This window comes from Malaya genurostris, chromosome 2, assembly GCF_030247185.1.
Source record: "Malaya genurostris strain Urasoe2022 chromosome 2, Malgen_1.1, whole genome shotgun sequence".
Lineage (NCBI taxonomy): Eukaryota > Metazoa > Arthropoda > Insecta > Diptera > Culicidae > Malaya > Malaya genurostris.
The window spans coordinates 24,528,293-24,545,834 of record NC_080571.1 but is presented as its reverse complement, the minus strand read 5'-3'; the positions used below and the strand labels follow the sequence as shown (position 1 = coordinate 24,545,834).

The window sequence follows — 17,542 nt, the reverse complement described above, 5'->3', positions numbered from 1 at the left end:
TGTATCGCAAAAACATGGAAGGTGAACACGTTAAAAATCACCACAGTATGCTAGAACTAAATTCATAACTTGGACTCTGGAACTAGATTTACGAACTGAATTTAGTTCCTTCATTCAAGTTCGGAATTCAATTCTTCTGGATTTTGAAAATGAGTTCAGTTCAAGGGATGGGTCGCTTGTTTCATAACTCTAGAACTAAGTTCATGTATTGAATTCTTGATCTGGATTCCGAACCAGAATTTTGCAACTGAATTCTGAGCCTGATCCCCAGATTTCGAGTTTAGCTCTGAAGTCCAGTTTCAGAATTATCGATCGATTATTGATATTCGGAAGTGTGAAAAAGGCATGTCAGCTTTATTCGCATTCACTTCCATCCGCTTTTTCCAAGATGAAATGCATCTCCTTATTTTTGTGAATTACTGATGTGAATTTGAAATCTCTCGATCAATGATACCAGATCAGAAGAAAAGATGATAAATAATCAATCTAATTTCAATTACAATCCATATGAAAGTTATAATAGCATATGAAAGTTGTAATACTTTAGCCTTTTAATCGATTATTTTGATTATTCGAGTGAAAAAACACATCACTACTTCCGAGTTGTTCCCGAATACACTTCCAAATAAGGTTAGAACTCTCATTCAAAGGTAGAAATCGATTGAAAACCAACCGGACCCATTCGTAAATTTGCATACTGAATTTGCTGATAATTGTGAAAGTGTTTGAGGGGAAAGGTGTTTCGTATCGAGCCGGTGACCAATGCCGTGTCGTAAAGTACGGGATTTTCGATAATTCGAGTGACTATCCGAATTAAATCCGTGGCTACTCAATAATGCATGTTTGTGTCCGATTATACTCGCAACCAACCGTTTCTAGTTTTAAACATTAACATTTTGTGTTTTAATTTGCAGCCTTCTACCTTAAAAGTTTCTAATCTGCTACTCTGAAGTATTTTTGCTTGTTTGCTCATTTGCTTGTCTTTGTTTTGTGTCTGTGTTTTATACACTAACAAACCATAATCACCGACAACTACTAACGGGATCACCTTCGATTCAACCTGTGTTTGTTCTTTTTCTTCTTTTTTTTCTCCTCCCATTTGCATGAGCACAGAGAGCAAGGTTTGTTCGTCGGAGGAGTTCACCTGCCGCAGCGGAACCGGCACTTGCATTCCGCTGGCGTGGATGTGCGACCAGAATCGGGACTGCCCGGACGGATCGGATGAGATATCGTGCAGTAAGTATCCTTTGGTTTGTTCGTTTCTTTTTTTCACGGTTATTTTAACAATCTGGTGGGAAAATCTCATTTCATCGGAAGTATTGTGATCGTGAACCAATCATTTAGTGTTAATTCGATGGAAAAGTTTTAGGGCAAGTCATTGTAAATCAAATTACTAGACCGAAGCGGGTTTAACGGTTTATGCAAAATTTTCGTGGACGAACCTCCGACTGCCTCCGACTCCCTTTTCCGGAGAGTATAAATCGTATTATTCAATTATCGCCGTTCGACTAATTGCGTTATGAAATTCAATATACTTAATCAGATGGATATTTACGATTGCAGCGGGAATACGCCCCAGGCTTCAAACGGCAGAAGGCTTACGGCATCGTTGTACCTAGATTAATAATTCAGTTGTTGCGCCCCAAACCGACCGACCGACCGACCGATCGTCCGGGATCCGGAATCTATTTCGGGCCGTTCGGTGCGTTGCGTGGATTATTGATGATACTAGGGGGCAGATTTAACGCCACACCGATTTTGTAGCATCCCTTTAATTAGCTTACACTCGTTGATCCGAACCCTTTGGCATCATCATCATCATCATCATCGGCATCATCGTCGGCAGCACTCTAGAGGGGGCATCGTGCCGGGATCTCGTGATGGGATACTACTAAACACTTCCTCCCGGGCTTCCAGGTCGGTCCAGATTTATGCATGCCCCGGCGTATATCCGTGCCAAATGAGCCGGGGACCAATTACGTGAATGGGGATTTATTGGTGGATTACACTCCCACCGATTCCGACTGGTGTGTGGTAGGCAAATGAGGTTTTGTTTACAGTTGGAAATTTAGCCTTCGTCCCTCTCCTAGGAAGCGGCCAAGGCACCGGAGAGCGACCCCGGGTGTGGGTGGCGGCTCGAGAAATAGATTCAATTCTGTAATTGATACGAACGCGATGTTTATCGGAAGCGATTGGCTTCCACTTTGGTCCCTTGGTATTTACCGATGGATGAAGTTTACGGGTAAATTGTAGGATTTCGTAACCAGCTATCAGATTAGTAGTTTAAGATGTATCGTATTTCAACTTCCCCTGGAGCGGATGTTTAAAGCAGATATTCTCTATTTAATATTTAATTACCACTGCACTATCAGAATTTCCGATTCGTAAATTAGTTGTAGCAGTTGAACTGCTAAATTTCACTAATTGTGTAATTTGAACTACCTTGCACTGTCGAGTCGAAGACGAGCAATAAGAAAACTTATTCCTTAAAACGATATCTGAAATGGTCGCTCAAATTACGTTCTACATAATTCGTTTTGTATGACTTTTCAACCCTTTCGACGAACCGGAAGCCGCCATCTTGGATTTTTTAATGGCTTCTAACAACCGCTTTTGAGTCCCACATAATCAATCAGCTCCAAAAATAGTAATTTTGTGTAACTTTGTAGAGATTTCAGTAAATCGAGAATCTCAAAACTGTTTCAAAATTGTGTTAACATTGTATCAAATATGTTTGAAATTAGTTTCAAAATTGTTTCTGAATTGTTTCAAAGTTGCCCAAAAATCGTGTCGAAATTGTCTCGAAACGACTACAAAATTTTCCAGAACCTCCCAAAATTTCTCAAAACTGCTTCAACATTTTCTTCAAATTGTCCTCACTTCATCTCAAAACTGAAAACTGTCTTGAAATTGTTTCAAAATTGGCTGAATTGTTACAAAATTACTCAGAATTGTTTAGGAATTGCCCAAATTCGTTTCCAAATATCTAAAATTCTTCAGAATTGTCTCAAAACTCATTCAAAGTTGTATCAAAATTGTTCCAAAAACATTTCAAATTGGCTTCAATATTGTTTCAAAGTTGTCCAAATATCGATTTGAAATTGTCTCAAAATTTTCCAGAATCTCATAAAATTTCTCAAAACTGCTTCAACATTTTCTTTAAACTGCCCTCACTTCATCTCAAAACTAAAAACTGTCGTAAAATTGTTTCAACATTGTCTGAATTTTTACAGAATTACTCAGAATTATTCCGATTATTGTAACCAAATTTCTAAAATATGCTTCAGAATTGTCTCAAAACTGATTCAAAGATGTATCAAAATTGTTCCAAACACGTTTCAAATTGGTTTCAAAACTGTTTCAAACCGGTTACAAAATTTTCCAGAATCTCCCAAAATTTCTCAAAACTGCTTCAAAATTGTCTTGAAGCTGTCTTCACTTCGTCTCAGAACTGAAAATTGTTTTAATATTGCTTCAAAATTGCCTGAATTATTACAAAATTATTTAGAATTGTTCTAGAACTGTCCGAATAGTGTAACAAAATCTATAAAATGTGCTTCAGAATTATCTCAAAACTTTTTCTAAATTGTGACAAATTTGTTTGTAAGACGTTTGAATTTGTTTCAAAACTGTTCAATAAAATGTTTCAAAATCGTTTCTAAATTGTTTTAAAATTATCTTAAACTTTCTTCTAAATTGCTTCAACATAGTTTCAAAAACAAAGTTACTAAATTTTTCAGAAATGTTTAAAAGTTGTCTGTAATTTTCCCAAATATCGTTTCGAAATATCTTTAAATTGTATCTAAATTGTTTCACAGTAACCCAAATATCGTTTTTAAATTGTCTCAAAACTGCATCAATATTCTCTTTAAACTGTCCTCACTTCGTCTCGAAACTGAAAATAATCGCTTACTCAGAATTGTTTAGGAATTGTCCGTTAAATGCTCCAATACCGTTTCAAAATTTAGAAAATGTTCATTGTTTCAAAGATGTTTCAAATTGGTTTCAACATTTTTTCAAAGTAGCCCAAATATCGTTTCCAAAATTGTCTCAAAACGGTTACAAAAATTTCCAGAATCTCCCAAAATTTCTGCTTCAAAATTGTCTAGAAGCTGTCTTAACTTTGTCTAAAACTAAAAACTGTTTTAAAATTGTTTCAACATTGTCTGAATTGTCACAAAATTACTCAGAATTGCTTGAGAATTGCCCAAATTCGAATTTGTTTCAAAATTGTTCAATAAAATATTTCGAAATCGTTTCTAAATTGTTTCAAAATTGTTATAAATTAACTTCTAAATTGCTTCGAAATGGAATTTTTTAATGGCTTCTAACAACCGCTTCCGACTCCCACATAATTGTTTCAAAGTTACCCAAATATCGTTTTAAAATTGTCTCAAAACTGCTTCAATACTTTCTTCAAACTGTCCTCACTTCGTCTCAAAACTGAAAACAATCTAAAAATTGTTTCGAAATTGTCAGAATTGTTACAAAATTACTCACAATTGCTTATGAATTGTCTGACAACAGCCCCAATATCGTTTCAAAATTTCGAAAATGTTCATTGTTTCAAAGATGTTTCAAATTGGTTTCAACATTTTGTTCAACGTTGCCCAAATATCGTTTCCAAAATTGTCTTAAAACGGTTACAAAATTTTCAAGAATCTCCCAAAATTTCTCAAAACTGCTTCAAAATTGTCTTGAAACTGTCTTCACTTCGTCTCAAAATTGAAAAATGTTCTAATATTGCTTCAACATTTTCTTTAAGCTGTTCTCACTTCATCTCAAAACTAAAAACTGTTTCAAAATTGTTTCAACATTATCTGAATTGTTACAAAATTACTCAGAACTGCTTAAGAATTTCCTAAACTCGTTTCAAAATTTCTAAAATATGCTTCAGAATTTTCTCAAAACTTTTTCTAAATTGTGACAAAATTGTTTCTAAAATATTTCGAATAAAATGTTTCAAAATCGTTTTCAAATTGTTTCACAATTGCCTTAAATTTACTTCTAAATTGCTTCAAAATGGATGGCCGCTATTTTGAATTTTTCGCTTTTGACTCCCACATAACCAATCAGTTCCAAAAATAGTAGAAATAGTGTGACTTTGTAGAGATTTCGATAAATTGGGAATCTCAGAACTGTATCAAAATTAAGTCAACATTGTTTAAAAGATGTTTCAAATTGGTTCCAAAATTGTTTCAAAATTGTCCAAGTACCCTTTCGAAATTGTCTCAAAACGGTTAAAATTTTTTTCAGAATTATTTCAAAGTTATCCGAATATATCCCATTAAATTGTTCAAAACTGCATCAAAATTTTCTTTACACCGCCTCCACTTCGTCTCAAAACTAAAAACAGTCTTAAAATTGTTTCAAAATTGTCAGAAGTTTTACAAAACTACTCAGAATTGTTTAGGAATTGTACGATAATTGCCCCAATATCGTTTCAAAATTTCTAAAATGTTCATTGCTTCAAAGATGTTTCGAATTGGTTTCAAAATTGTTTCAAAGTTGCCCAAATATCGTTTCGAAATTGTCTCGAAACGGTTACAAATTTTTCCAGAATCTCCTGTCTCCAAACTGCTTCAATACTTTCTTTAAACTGTCCTCACTTCTTCTCAAAACTGAAAACTGTCTTAAAATTGTATCAAAATTATCTGAATTGTTTCAAAATTACTCAGAATTGTTAAAGAATTGTCCGATTATTGTAATCAAATTTCTAAAATGTGCTTCAAAATTGTCTCAAAACTCTTTCAAAATTGTATCTACATTGTTTTAAAGATGTTTCAAATTGGTTTCAAAATTGTTTCAAAATTTTCCAGAATCTCCCAAAATTTCTCAAAACTGCTTCAAAATTTTCTTGAAGCTGTCTTTGAGATAATTTTAATATTAATTTCCTCAAATTTGAGACAGTTTAAAGCAATTTTTTGCAATGTCGAGACGATCAAAGACAGCTTTTAAAAGCTTTGAAACTTTTTTGAAGCAATTTAGAAATAAATTTAAGACAATTAAGAGGTAAATTCAAGACAATTTTAAAGCAGTTTTGAGAAACTTCGGAACGATTCAAGACAGTTTTGTAAAGTTTAGAAACAATTTTAAGAAATTTCGAAACGATATTTGGGTAAATTTCAGACAACTTTTAAGCATTTCTGAAAAATTTTGTAACAAAATTGTTTCAAAATTATTTAAAATTGTTTCAATATTGTTCCTTAATTGTAACTAAATTGTTTCGAAATAGTTTTTAAATTGTTACTAAATTATTTCAAAGTTGCCCAAACCGAAATTGTCTCAAAACGGTTACAAAAGTTTTCAGAATTGTTTAAAAATTGTCTAAAATTATCCCTAAATAGCGTTCCAAAGTTTCTCATAACTGCTTCAAATTCTTTTTTTTAACTGTCTCTGAATTGTTTCAAAAATGTCTGAATTGTAACAGTTCGATAGTTGCCCCAATATCGTTTCAAAATTTCTAATTACTATTCTAAATTTAAAATTGTATCAAAACTTTTTATTAAATAAGTTTACGTTCCGTCTTTGACTCAGCAGTGCATAGCAGTTCAAATTGAACTGCTTTATGCAAAACTCGGCAGTTCAATTTGAACCGCTAAGCAGACGTAAAGTTTCTGCTACTTACTTACAGAACACTTGTTTTCTTTGCATCGAAATGCAATGTCTATACTGACGTGCCGAACGAAAACGTGTTTTCGACTTTTTCTGGCCGATGCCGGTTTGGTCATTCAGGGGTTAGCCAAATTTTGTGCTAGGGCACATAACCGATTTTGATATGTTTACGTTTCGTCTTTGACTTATTTTTAAAGTTTTTCTAAGATGTGTCTAATTTGTTTCAAATTTATTTCAAAACTTTTCCAAAATTGTTTCAAAACGGTTTCAAATTTGTTTCTAGTTGTTTCCTAACTGTGTCAAAATTGTTTCAAAGATGTTACAAATTTGTTTCAGACATGTTGCATGTTTATTTCAAAATTATTTCATAAATTCAGTTGTTTCATAATTGCCCAAAAGGTTTGAAACTGTCTCGAAACGGTTACAAAATTAAAAATATCCCCAAATATCGTTTCTTTATTTCTTAAAATTGCTCCTAAACTTTTCGTTACTAAATTTCAAAAATATGCTTCAGTATTGTTTCAAAACTGTTCTCCAAATTGTGTTAAAAAGGTTACAGCATTGTTTCAAAATCGTTTCTAAATTGTTTTAAAATTTGTCTCTAATCATTCACCATTTTTTTTAGAATTGTTCTAAAGTTGTCTCTTATTATTCTATCGTTTGTTTATACCCGGTTTTAACCTAGTTGCGGTCGTTCACCGGAAAAGTTGTCTAAAAATGTCCCCAAATATTATAGTGAATTTTTTTTTCTAAATTGTTTCTTTGTTTTGTTTTTCAAAGTTTTCAAAGTTATTCGTGCAAAAATGTCAAGAACTGCTTCAAAATTGTCTAAAATTGGTGAAAATTTACTTTAAAATTGACTCAATTTTTTTTTCAAAACTGTTTAAGATTCGTTTAAAAAATTGTTTCGAAGATGTTTCAATTTTGTTTCAAAATTGTTCCTGAATAGTTTCTGAATTGTTTCAAAGTTGCCCAAGTCGAAATTGATTCAAAACCATTACAATTTTTTTCAAAAAGTTGTCTAAAAGTATCCCCAAATATCGTCCCGAAATTTCCCAAAACTTTCTTCACTTCGTCTAAAAACTGTTTTGAAATTGTTTCAAAATTGTATGAATTGTTACAAACTTTTCTCGGAACTGACCTGAAATTGTCTCTTTGAATCTTTTCAAGGATGCTTCTAAATTGATTCAAAATAGCCTTAAAATTGTTTCAAATCTTCTCAGAATTGTTTGAAAGTTGTATAAAAATCCTCCCAAAATCGTTCCAAAATTTCTTAAAGTCACTTCAAACTCGTTTCAAAATTAATTTTAAGTTGTCTTGATGTTGTTTTTTATTTTTTTTTTCAACACTGTAACAAAATTTTTTCGAAATGCTACAAAACTGCTACAAATTTTGTTTGATTTTTTTCTATTTTGTCTCAAAACTGGAAATTGTATCAAAATTGATTCAAAGTTGCCTAAAACTAGTCTCGAAATTGTTTCTAAATTGAATTATTTCTAAATTGTATCAGAATAGTTTCAAAATTTTTCAGAATTGCTTGAAAATTTAAACCAAATTTGAAGCCATTTTGAAGATTAGGAGACAGTTTACAGATAATTTGAAATCAATTTTTTGAGATAATTGTGAGTCAATTTTGAAATAATTGTGTGACAATTTTGAAATTATTTGGCGACAAATTTGAAATAATTTGCTATCAATTTGAAGATAGTTAGATGGTTTCAATACAATTTTGTTATAGTCTTTGGACAGTTTTGAGTTTTTTTGGAGTCTATTTTCAGTCACTTTTTCAGACAATTTGGTTCAATTTTGAAACAGTTCCGAAAAAATTGCAGGCTGTTCAAAACACATTGAGAAGTTTGTTATGAATGTTATGAAATCTTGGGACAATTTTTAGACAACTTGGAATTTGGTAGTTTAAAGACAAAAAAGTTTCACCCCTTAAAGCAGTTTTGAGAAACTTTGGAACGATTCAAGACAGTTTTGTAAAGTCTAGAAACAATTTTAAGAAATTTCGAAACGGTATTTGGGCATATTTCAGACAACTTCTAAACATTTCTGAAAAAATTTCTAACTTTGTATTCGAAATGGTTTCAAAATTATTTCAAAATTGTTTCAAATTTTTTTCAAAATTGTTTTGTAAACGGTTTCAAAATTGTTTCTAGTTGTTTCCTAATTGTGTCAAAGTTGTTTCAAAGATGTTACAAATTTATTTCAAACATGTTGGAAGTTTGTTTCAAAATTGTTTCATAAATTCAGTTGTTTCAAAATTGCCCAAAAGGTTTGAAACTGTCTCGAAACGGTTACAACATTAAAAATATCCGCAAATATCATTTCTTTTATTTCTTAAATTGTTACTACTCTTTTCGTAACTAAATTTCTAAAATATGCTTCATTATTGTCTCAAAACTGTTCTCCAAATTGTGTTAAAAAGGTTACATGATTGTTACAAAATCGTTTCTAAATTGTTTTAAAAATTTTCTCAAATCGATCACCAATTTTTTAGAATTGTTTTAAAGTTGTCTATAAAAATATCCCCAAATATTATATTGATTTTTTTTCTAAATTTTTTTTTCGTTTTGTTTTTCAAAGTTGTCCTTATTCGTGCAAAAATGTCAAAAACTGCTTTAAAATTGTCTGAAATTGGTGGAAGATTGCTTCAAAATTGACTCAATTTTTTTTCAAAACTTTTTTGTAGCTATCCTAAAGTTGTTTCAAAAATGTTTACAGTTTTATTTCAAATATTGTTTCGAAGATGTTTCAAATTTGTTTCAAAATTTGTCTTAAAACAATAACCACTTTTTCAGAATTGTCAGAAGTTATTTTTTTTACGTTTCGTCTTTGACTCATCAGTGCGGAGCAGTTCAAATTGAACTGCTTAGTGCTAAACTCGGCAATTTGACTGCTCTGCACTGATGAGTCAAAGACGAAACGTAAAAATAATAAAAACGTTTATGTGCCCTAGCACAAAATTTGGCTAACCCCTAAATGTGTCAAAAGTTGTCTAAAAGTATCCTTAAATATCGTGTCAAAATTTCTCAAAACTGCTTAAGATTTTACTCTTAACTTCCTTCACTTCGTCTCAAAACTGAAAACTATTTTAAAATTGTTTCAAAATTGTATGAATTGTTACAAAACTTTCCCGAAACTGACCTGAAATCGTCTCTTTGAATCTTTTCAAGGATGCTTCTAAATTAATTCAAAATTGTTTCAAAGCTTCTCAGATTTGTGAAACGAGGCCCGCAACAGACTGTGATTCAATATGAACTTCAACCGGCGCGTACAAAGTGTCATGCACGTGTTTCGTCCTACTGAATCAGGTTGCCTTCTGAAAGGAATAGCTTAAATGGTAGAACATCTCCACGGTAAGGTTGAAGGTTGCGGGTTCGAGCTCTGGCACTGGCCGTTTTTTCCGTAAATTTTCGATTGTTTTAACCATTTCATCATTCATCAATCTTCCGACTGGCTACGATTTTGATAAATTATCTCGAAATCGTCGGAAAACCGAAAGTTTCCTTACAACAAGTTGTTTGTAGTAAATTCAAGACAATTTCAAAGCAGTTTTGAGAAACTTTGGATCGATTCAAGACAGTTTTGTGAAGTTTAGAATCAATTTTAAGAAATTTGGAAACGATATTTGGGCAAATTTCAGACAACTTTTAAACATTTCTGAAAAATTTTGTAACTTTGTATTCGAAATAGTTTCAAAATTATTTCAAAATTGTTTCAACATTTTGTCGAAATTGTTTCAATATTGTTTCTTAATTGTAACTAAATTGTTTCGAAATAGTTTTTAAATTGTTACTAAGTTATTTCAAAGCTTCCCAAACCGAAAAAATATCAGAATTATTTAAAAATTGTCTAAAAATATCCCCAAATAACGTTTCAAAGTATCTCATAACTGCTTCATTTTTTCGAAGATGTATCTAATTTGTTTCCAATTTATTTCAAAATTGTTTCCAAAGGGTTAAAAAATTGTTTCTAGTTGTTTCCTAATTGTGTCAAAGTTGTTTCAAAGATGTTACAAATTTGTTTCAAACATGTTGCAAGTTTGTTTCAAAATTATTTAATAAATTCAGTTGCTTCAAAATTGCCCAAAAGGTTTGAAACTGTCTCGAAACGGCTACAACATTAAAAATATCCCCAAATATCGTTTCTTTTATTTCTTAAATCGTTACTAAACTCTTCGTTACTAAATTTCTGAAATATGTCCTAGTATTGTTTCAAAACTGTTCTCTAAAATGTGTTAAAAAGGTAACAGGATTATTACAAAATCGTTTCTAAATTGTTTTAAAATTTGTCTCAAATCGATCACCATTTTTTTTAGGATTGTTCTAAAGTTGTCTAAAAATATCCCTAAATATTGAAGTGAATTTTTTTTCTAAATTGTTTCTTTGTTTTCTTTTCAAAGTTGTATTTATTCGTGCAAAAATCTCAAAAATTGCTTCAAAATTGTCTGAAATTGGTGGAAATCTGCTTTAAAATTGACCCAATTTTTTTTTCAAAACTTTGGGTAGCTATCCTGAAGTTGTTGCAAAGATGTTTACAATTTTATTTCAAAAATAGTTCCGAAGATGTTTCAAATTTGTTTCAAAATTTTTTCTGAAAGGTTTCTAAATTGTTTCAAAGTTGCCCAAATCGAAATTGTCTCAAAACCATCACCATTTTTTCAAAATTGTTTAAAAGGTGACTAGTAGTATCCCCAAATATCATCCCAAAACTTCTCAAAACTGCTTAAAAAATTTCTTTAAACTGCCTTCACTTCGTCTCAAAACTGAAAACTCATTTAAAATTGTTTCAAAATTGTATGAATTGTTACAAAACTTTCCCGAAACTGACCTGAAATCGTCTATTTGAATCTTTTCAAGGATGCTTCAAAATTAATTCAAAATTGTTTCAAAGCTTCTCAGAATTGTAAAAGTTGTATTAAAATCGTCCCAGAATCCTTTCAACATTTTTTAAAATCACTTTAAATTTGTGTCAAAATTAATTTTGTTTTAATGAGGTGTCTAATTTAGTTTTTCAAAATCGTCACAAAGTTTTTTTTCGAAATGCTCCAAAACTGCTTCAAATTTTGTTTGATTTTCTCTATTTTGTCTCAAAATTGATTCAAATTCTGTCCGGTCGATGGAACACATTCACTTAACACCCTGCGTCCCCGTCAAATCGCACACATAATGGGGTCCTTTCCCTCGGTAACCCGGTTGGTTTTGATCCAGTAAATTAAAACATCAAACATTCCGTCGTCGTCGTCGTCGTCTCGACTACTGCTGCTGTTACTAACGATAACGATAGCAACCGAGCGGCTATCGGAGAACCGCGGACCATTTTCTTCTCACCCTCTCTGTCTCTCTCTCTCTCTCTCTCTCTCTCTCTCTCTCTCTCTATCACAACGTTAAAAATCAGTACCCATTACCGGACCGTCGAGATCCAGCTGCCAGGACCAGCTCGACTCACCGCGTCATTTATCTCTCTCTCTCTCTCGCTCTTTCTGGGTTACCTTTCGGAACACCTTCATAAAATAGAGAAAAAAATGGGGTGTGGGATGTAACCGGAAATTTACGATTATTGTGCAATCTCTTTATCTTCGAATAACCACCATCATCACTACTGGGAACTACCCGGCCCTGATGGTCGTGTGCAAGGTGATTCACCGGGATCCGTCGGACCAGTCGGACCAAATGGCGATAATGGCGGTTTTAGTGGTGGCGGTCCCAAACCCCGGGTGATTTGGGACGCGCGTATCACCTTGGCTCCAGCGTGAAATGGCCGGATCCGTAATCCGTTGATTGAAAGAAAGAATGAGAGAAGGATAATGGAAGAAGAAACGACCCGGGCTCGAAGGTTCGGCAGGGTGAACACGTATGCTATTATTATCGGCATTTAATTATATGGAGACCGTGGGCGCTACCTCCTCCGTCCCCCGGTCCCCGTTTTTTGGCGACGTGCAGCATTTAGTTTTTCGCTCACCTGGATCCGATCTGAACTGAACTTAATCCGCTCGCTCGCCTGCTCGCTGCAAGGAAGGATGATGCAATGTATTAAATTTCACGCTTCAGCGGACTTAATTTGCGTTCCTCCCACCACCACCACCACCCATGGGCCGTCGTGGCCGTGAGGAAAATCACCCGAAATGGTGTTGTTATTTTTGGAATGAAAAATTCGCTGCGGTTCGCAGGTGATAGCGAGTGACCCGCGGTCATTTCTCCGTTCGGACAGTTTCGCTGCACCCGGATTGACATTTTAATTTGGTATTTAAATTGAAATGTTTGAAATACGCGGGGAGGGGGGGGGGGGGGGGGGAGAGAGAGGGGAATTCGCAGAATTACATGTCAGCCAACGGATGAGCAGCAAACCTGATAACCGCGCGATGCTACCTAATTGAATCACTTTTTCGTGAAATGGCTCAATTTCCTTATGGAATCGTTATCCAAACTTCCAACTTTGCAGTGTTTGTTATTCCTCTCCCCGGGTTATTGAACCCCCCCCCCCCCCCCGCTTCCACTTCTAACACATTCAGGATTACAGAAATTTTCGCAATTTCCCGCTCGGTGCTCGTCAAGTGTGCGTAAAACGGAAGCGCGGGTGTATCAAAAACAGATCATTTTGGTTGTTTCTAGGGCGGCGAAGAGATGCCGCGGTACGAAAAGGAGCGAGGGGAGGGGGGATGGCAAAGTAATTTCGAAACTTGCCATACGGCGTTAGAACAACGACTGCTGAAACACGAGAGCTTTGATTATCGCAAGCAGCATCGTTAGCGGCTGACTTCGTCCGGGAATCGCTCGGAAGTTCATCGGTTTTTGGGATAAATTTAATAAATGCTAACGATTATAGCGCCAATGTGTGCCAAGTGTTTCTTTCTGTGCTCCGAAGGACCAGGCACCAAACACCAGGAATGATGATCATCTAATAACGCTCATGATTGCATTCATCAGTGCCTTCCGGAGCAGTTGATGGCACAAGTGCTGAGTGTTATTTTCTGATGAAATTGAATCGACAGGAGTGCTGTTTTGGGCGGAAATTAATTGGATTCACTTCCGAACATCGAGAGTTCAATTTATAGAAGTAAGGTTATGACCTAGAGGTTGCATTTGTTACTCTAATGCGTAGATCGCAAGGTTATCCCATTCAACCGTTGATATTCTTGTTCAATATCAGAAATATGAAATTTAACGCTATGATGTGACAAGCGTACGGCAACATAAATTTCTATTGCGTAGAAAACGATTTGAATTAAGTGATACGAAAAAAAGCCTTTATCGAATTGATCTATAAATCAAGCTACTCAGAGCTACAGAAGGCTATCTGTTTGAATAGCGCGAAACTACGTACATGATAGTTAGCACGCGCCAGGGGAAAGCACATCCTGTATTTCTACCTACTGCTGACGTCATCTCACAAATCTCGATCTGACGATTCGAAATAATCAGAGAAAGATGTTTGTGAAACGAACCCCGATTCAATATGAACTTCAACCGGCGCGTGCAAAGTGTCATGCACGTGTTTCGTCCTACTGAATCAGGTTGCCTTCTGAATGGTAGAGCATCTCCACGGTAAGGAGACGGTTGAGGGTTTGAGCTCTGACGCTGGCAGTTCTTTTCCGTAAACTTTCGATTGTTTTAACCATTTCATTCATCAATCTTCCGACTGGATTTATTTTTTGTTGGCAGTGATAACCTCTACGATTTTAAGAAATTATCTTGAAGTCGTCTGGAAACAGAAAGTTTCCTTACAACAAGTTTGTAGAAATTGTCTCGAAATCGTCTTCGTTTTACTAAAATTGGATTCGAATCGTTTCAAAATTGATTCAAAAGTTTTACTGGTATCATGAACCTGGATTCAGAAAATAGGATCAGAAATTGTATTCGGGAAATGTGTTATAAAAAAACTCTAACCTGGATTCTGGAACAGAATTCTAAAATCGACTTGAATTCTTAAACTTAAAATGTCTCAAGGCTGCCTAAACTTTAATCGTTTATTTTTGTAGACTGAGAGACGCATAACACATTTACCAATTTCCGCGTGTGTATTTACCGCTAAACGGTTGCACAAAATTTCTCGGAGATAAAAGAATCGATTTCAAAATTGTTTCTAATTTTTTTTGAATTATCTTAAGATTGCCTCAAATTTGTCCGGAAATTGTATTTAAATCGTCCCAAAAAGCGTTTTCAATTATCCAAAAATTGCTTTAAAATTGTTCAAAATCTGTCTCAAAATTGTTTCAGAGCTGTTTAAAAACTGTCTAAAAGTGGCTTCAAAATCGTTCCAGAACTTCTTAAAATTGCATACTTACGTTTCGTCCTCGAGTCATCAGTGCATCAGTAGATTATGATGAACTACTGACGCAAACTCACGGATCAAAAAAATCCGCTGAGCAGACGCGTAAAGTTAATGCTATTTGCAAGACACTTTTCTATTACACGAGAAGTGTAACCTCTAAACTGACGTGTCGGGCGAAACATTGTTTCAAAAATAATTCAAAAGAGGGGATGGGCATAGTGCGATGGGGAAGTTAGTTGTTTTTCACACAGCCTACCCAACTCCACACATAGGGTGAGAAATTTTTTTCTGATCCAAGAGGCGAATGACCGCAATGTTAAAGCTGTCTCTAAATTGTCTCAATATCGTATTCAAAACTTTCTTGAATTATTTAAAAATTTATCTAAAAGCTATCCCAAAAATCGTTTCAAAATTTTTCAAAATCGCTTCACACTTGTCTCAAAACTGATTCAAAATTGTCTTAAGGTTGTTGTAAGTTTGAGAGGTAAAGAGTTTTTACCCCCTAATTTATGCTAGATGCACATAATCAATTTCACTTGATTTGATGAGTCTAAGACGAAACGTAAAATCAAGTAAAAGTAAAACTCTTTACCTCTCAAACTTACCACAATCTGTACGGCTAGTAAGCCGAAACTTGTTTCGTTCGGGACGTCGGTTTCGATATTACACTTAGGTGTAATATCAAAGAAGTGTTTTGCAAATTGCATTAACTTTACGTCTGCCTAGCGGTTTATGTTGAACCGTCAGGTCGGACGGTCACTGCTACGCACTGATGAGTCTAAGACGAAACGTAAAATCAAGTTAAAATTGTTTCAATATTTTTTTCAAAATTGTCTCAAATTTTTAGGATTTTTTAAACATTGTATTGTAGTGATCGTAACATTTTCAACTGTGTAAATTGATATTCTGAGATAATTTTGACACAATTTTCGATTAATTTTTCAGAAATTTCCAGACGGCTTTTAGACAATTTTGCGATACTGTTTTCACAAATTTGAGACAATCGCGAAACTATTGAGTCGATTTCCCGTTTGTAAATTGATATTCTGAGATAATTGCGACAATTTTGAGACCATTTTTTGCGGCAATTTTGAGACCATTTTTTGAAATTTCGAAACGTATTCCGGATAGTTTGGAATTATTTTAGAATAATTTTGAGCCTATTGCAATACGATTTTGTGATCATTTTTAGAAAATATGGAATTGATTTTGTGACAATTTTGTAACAGTTTTGAGATGATTTCAAGACTTTTTTTTTTTGTAATTTTAGGAAATGTTAAAAAACTTTTTAATACCTTTTTTTCATACTTTTTAGGCAAAATCGAGGCAACTGTGCAATAATTTTGAATTAATTCCCAGTTTTGAGATAAAATGGACACAATTTCAAGACAAAATTGATACAATTAAAAACATTTAGGTAGTTTCGTGAAATTTGGAAGCAATTTTTCGACTACTTTAGGACAATTCAAAGCAATAAGTTTAAAATTCCAAGTCCAGAATTTGTTTCTGGAATTCATATCTAGGTAGGATTCAGTATTGTAATACAGGTCAAAGTTTAGGTTTAGAATTCGGTTTCAAAATTCATTTCCAGAATCCAAGTTCAGAACGTATTTTATGACCAGAATTCAAAATTAATTTTCAGAATCTGGGTACAGAATGTCGATCCAGAACTCTTATCCAGGAACCAGGTCTCATTTCCCTCATCCAGATTTAGAATCTAGTTACAGAAATCAGATCTGGGATTTCTTGCAGGTCCAGAATGTGGGTCCAGATATCAGTTCCAGTTTTTTTCCAGGTCCAGAACTCAGTTCCAGCACACATTTTCAGAATTCAGTTCAAGAATCCTGGTTCAAAATTCTATCTCAGAGCTCGATTCCAGAATTCACATGAAATTTCTGAAATCGATAATTTTTTTTGTTGATGCCAAGTGTCTCAGAATTGCATGAAACGTGGAGATCTGGTGTTATCTCGAAAAAATTTCATGCAGCTCTGAAGCATTTGTCGTAAAAAAAGTACGGGTGTGTATTGTCAGAGACATAACTGGATGTCGTGAATACGAATAAAACTGACACGATTTCGAATTCGAATTGATAGTTGATCGATTGTGTGAATTGCGAAACTTTCCCCCTTTTCACTAAAATTTTCAACGATTTTTGACGTCTATTATCTCATTCCGGATTTGCATATTTCATTGAAAGAAACTATCAAGATGCTGTACAGGATTCATTTCTGCCTTTTAGAAGGACCAAATTGTGGAATTCTCTACGATATTTAGCACAGTTCGGAACATTTTTCTCGAACTATTTTTACACAGCGAAAAGTGCACGAAGCAAAACAAATTATTTTGGATTTTCACTAAACTGATGATTTCTACCTTCGATTTGCAAAGAAGTAATCTTAATAGTTCTTTAGATAACATTTAGAGCCATTAAAACGGCTGATTTTATATACAGGGTCCGGCACTCGAAGTGTAACCAATTAAAAAGGCCATAAATTCAGTTTGGAAAATTACTTTTACTTAATTCAAAGTACAAAATGTGTAAAAATAATACAAAATTCAGAATCAATTCACTTTTGCTCGATATGACCACCTTTTACCTTGACTATGGCCTTGAGACGGTCAAAAAACGAATCGCAAGCTGCCGAATGT

At 34.0% G+C, this 17,542-nt stretch overlaps 1 protein-coding gene across 8 annotated transcripts in view; it reads left to right on the top strand.

The window, feature by feature from the left end:
- LOC131428380 (low-density lipoprotein receptor) overlaps nt 1–17,542 on the top strand; it is a 916,545-nt gene that overhangs the window by 668,102 nt on the left and 230,901 nt on the right. For 6 of the 8 annotated variants that reach the window (XR_009229368.1, XM_058592297.1, XM_058592293.1 and 3 more), the window contains one exon: nt 1,114–1,236. The exons of the other annotated variants lie outside the window; for them this stretch is intronic. Coding sequence is in view for 5 of the 6 variants with exons in the window: in XM_058592297.1 (XP_058448280.1) it covers nt 1,114–1,236 (123 nt within the window). In the remaining variant the exon portion in view is untranslated. The remainder of the gene's footprint in view (nt 1–1,113; nt 1,237–17,542) is intronic. 8 annotated transcript variants of the gene reach the window in all.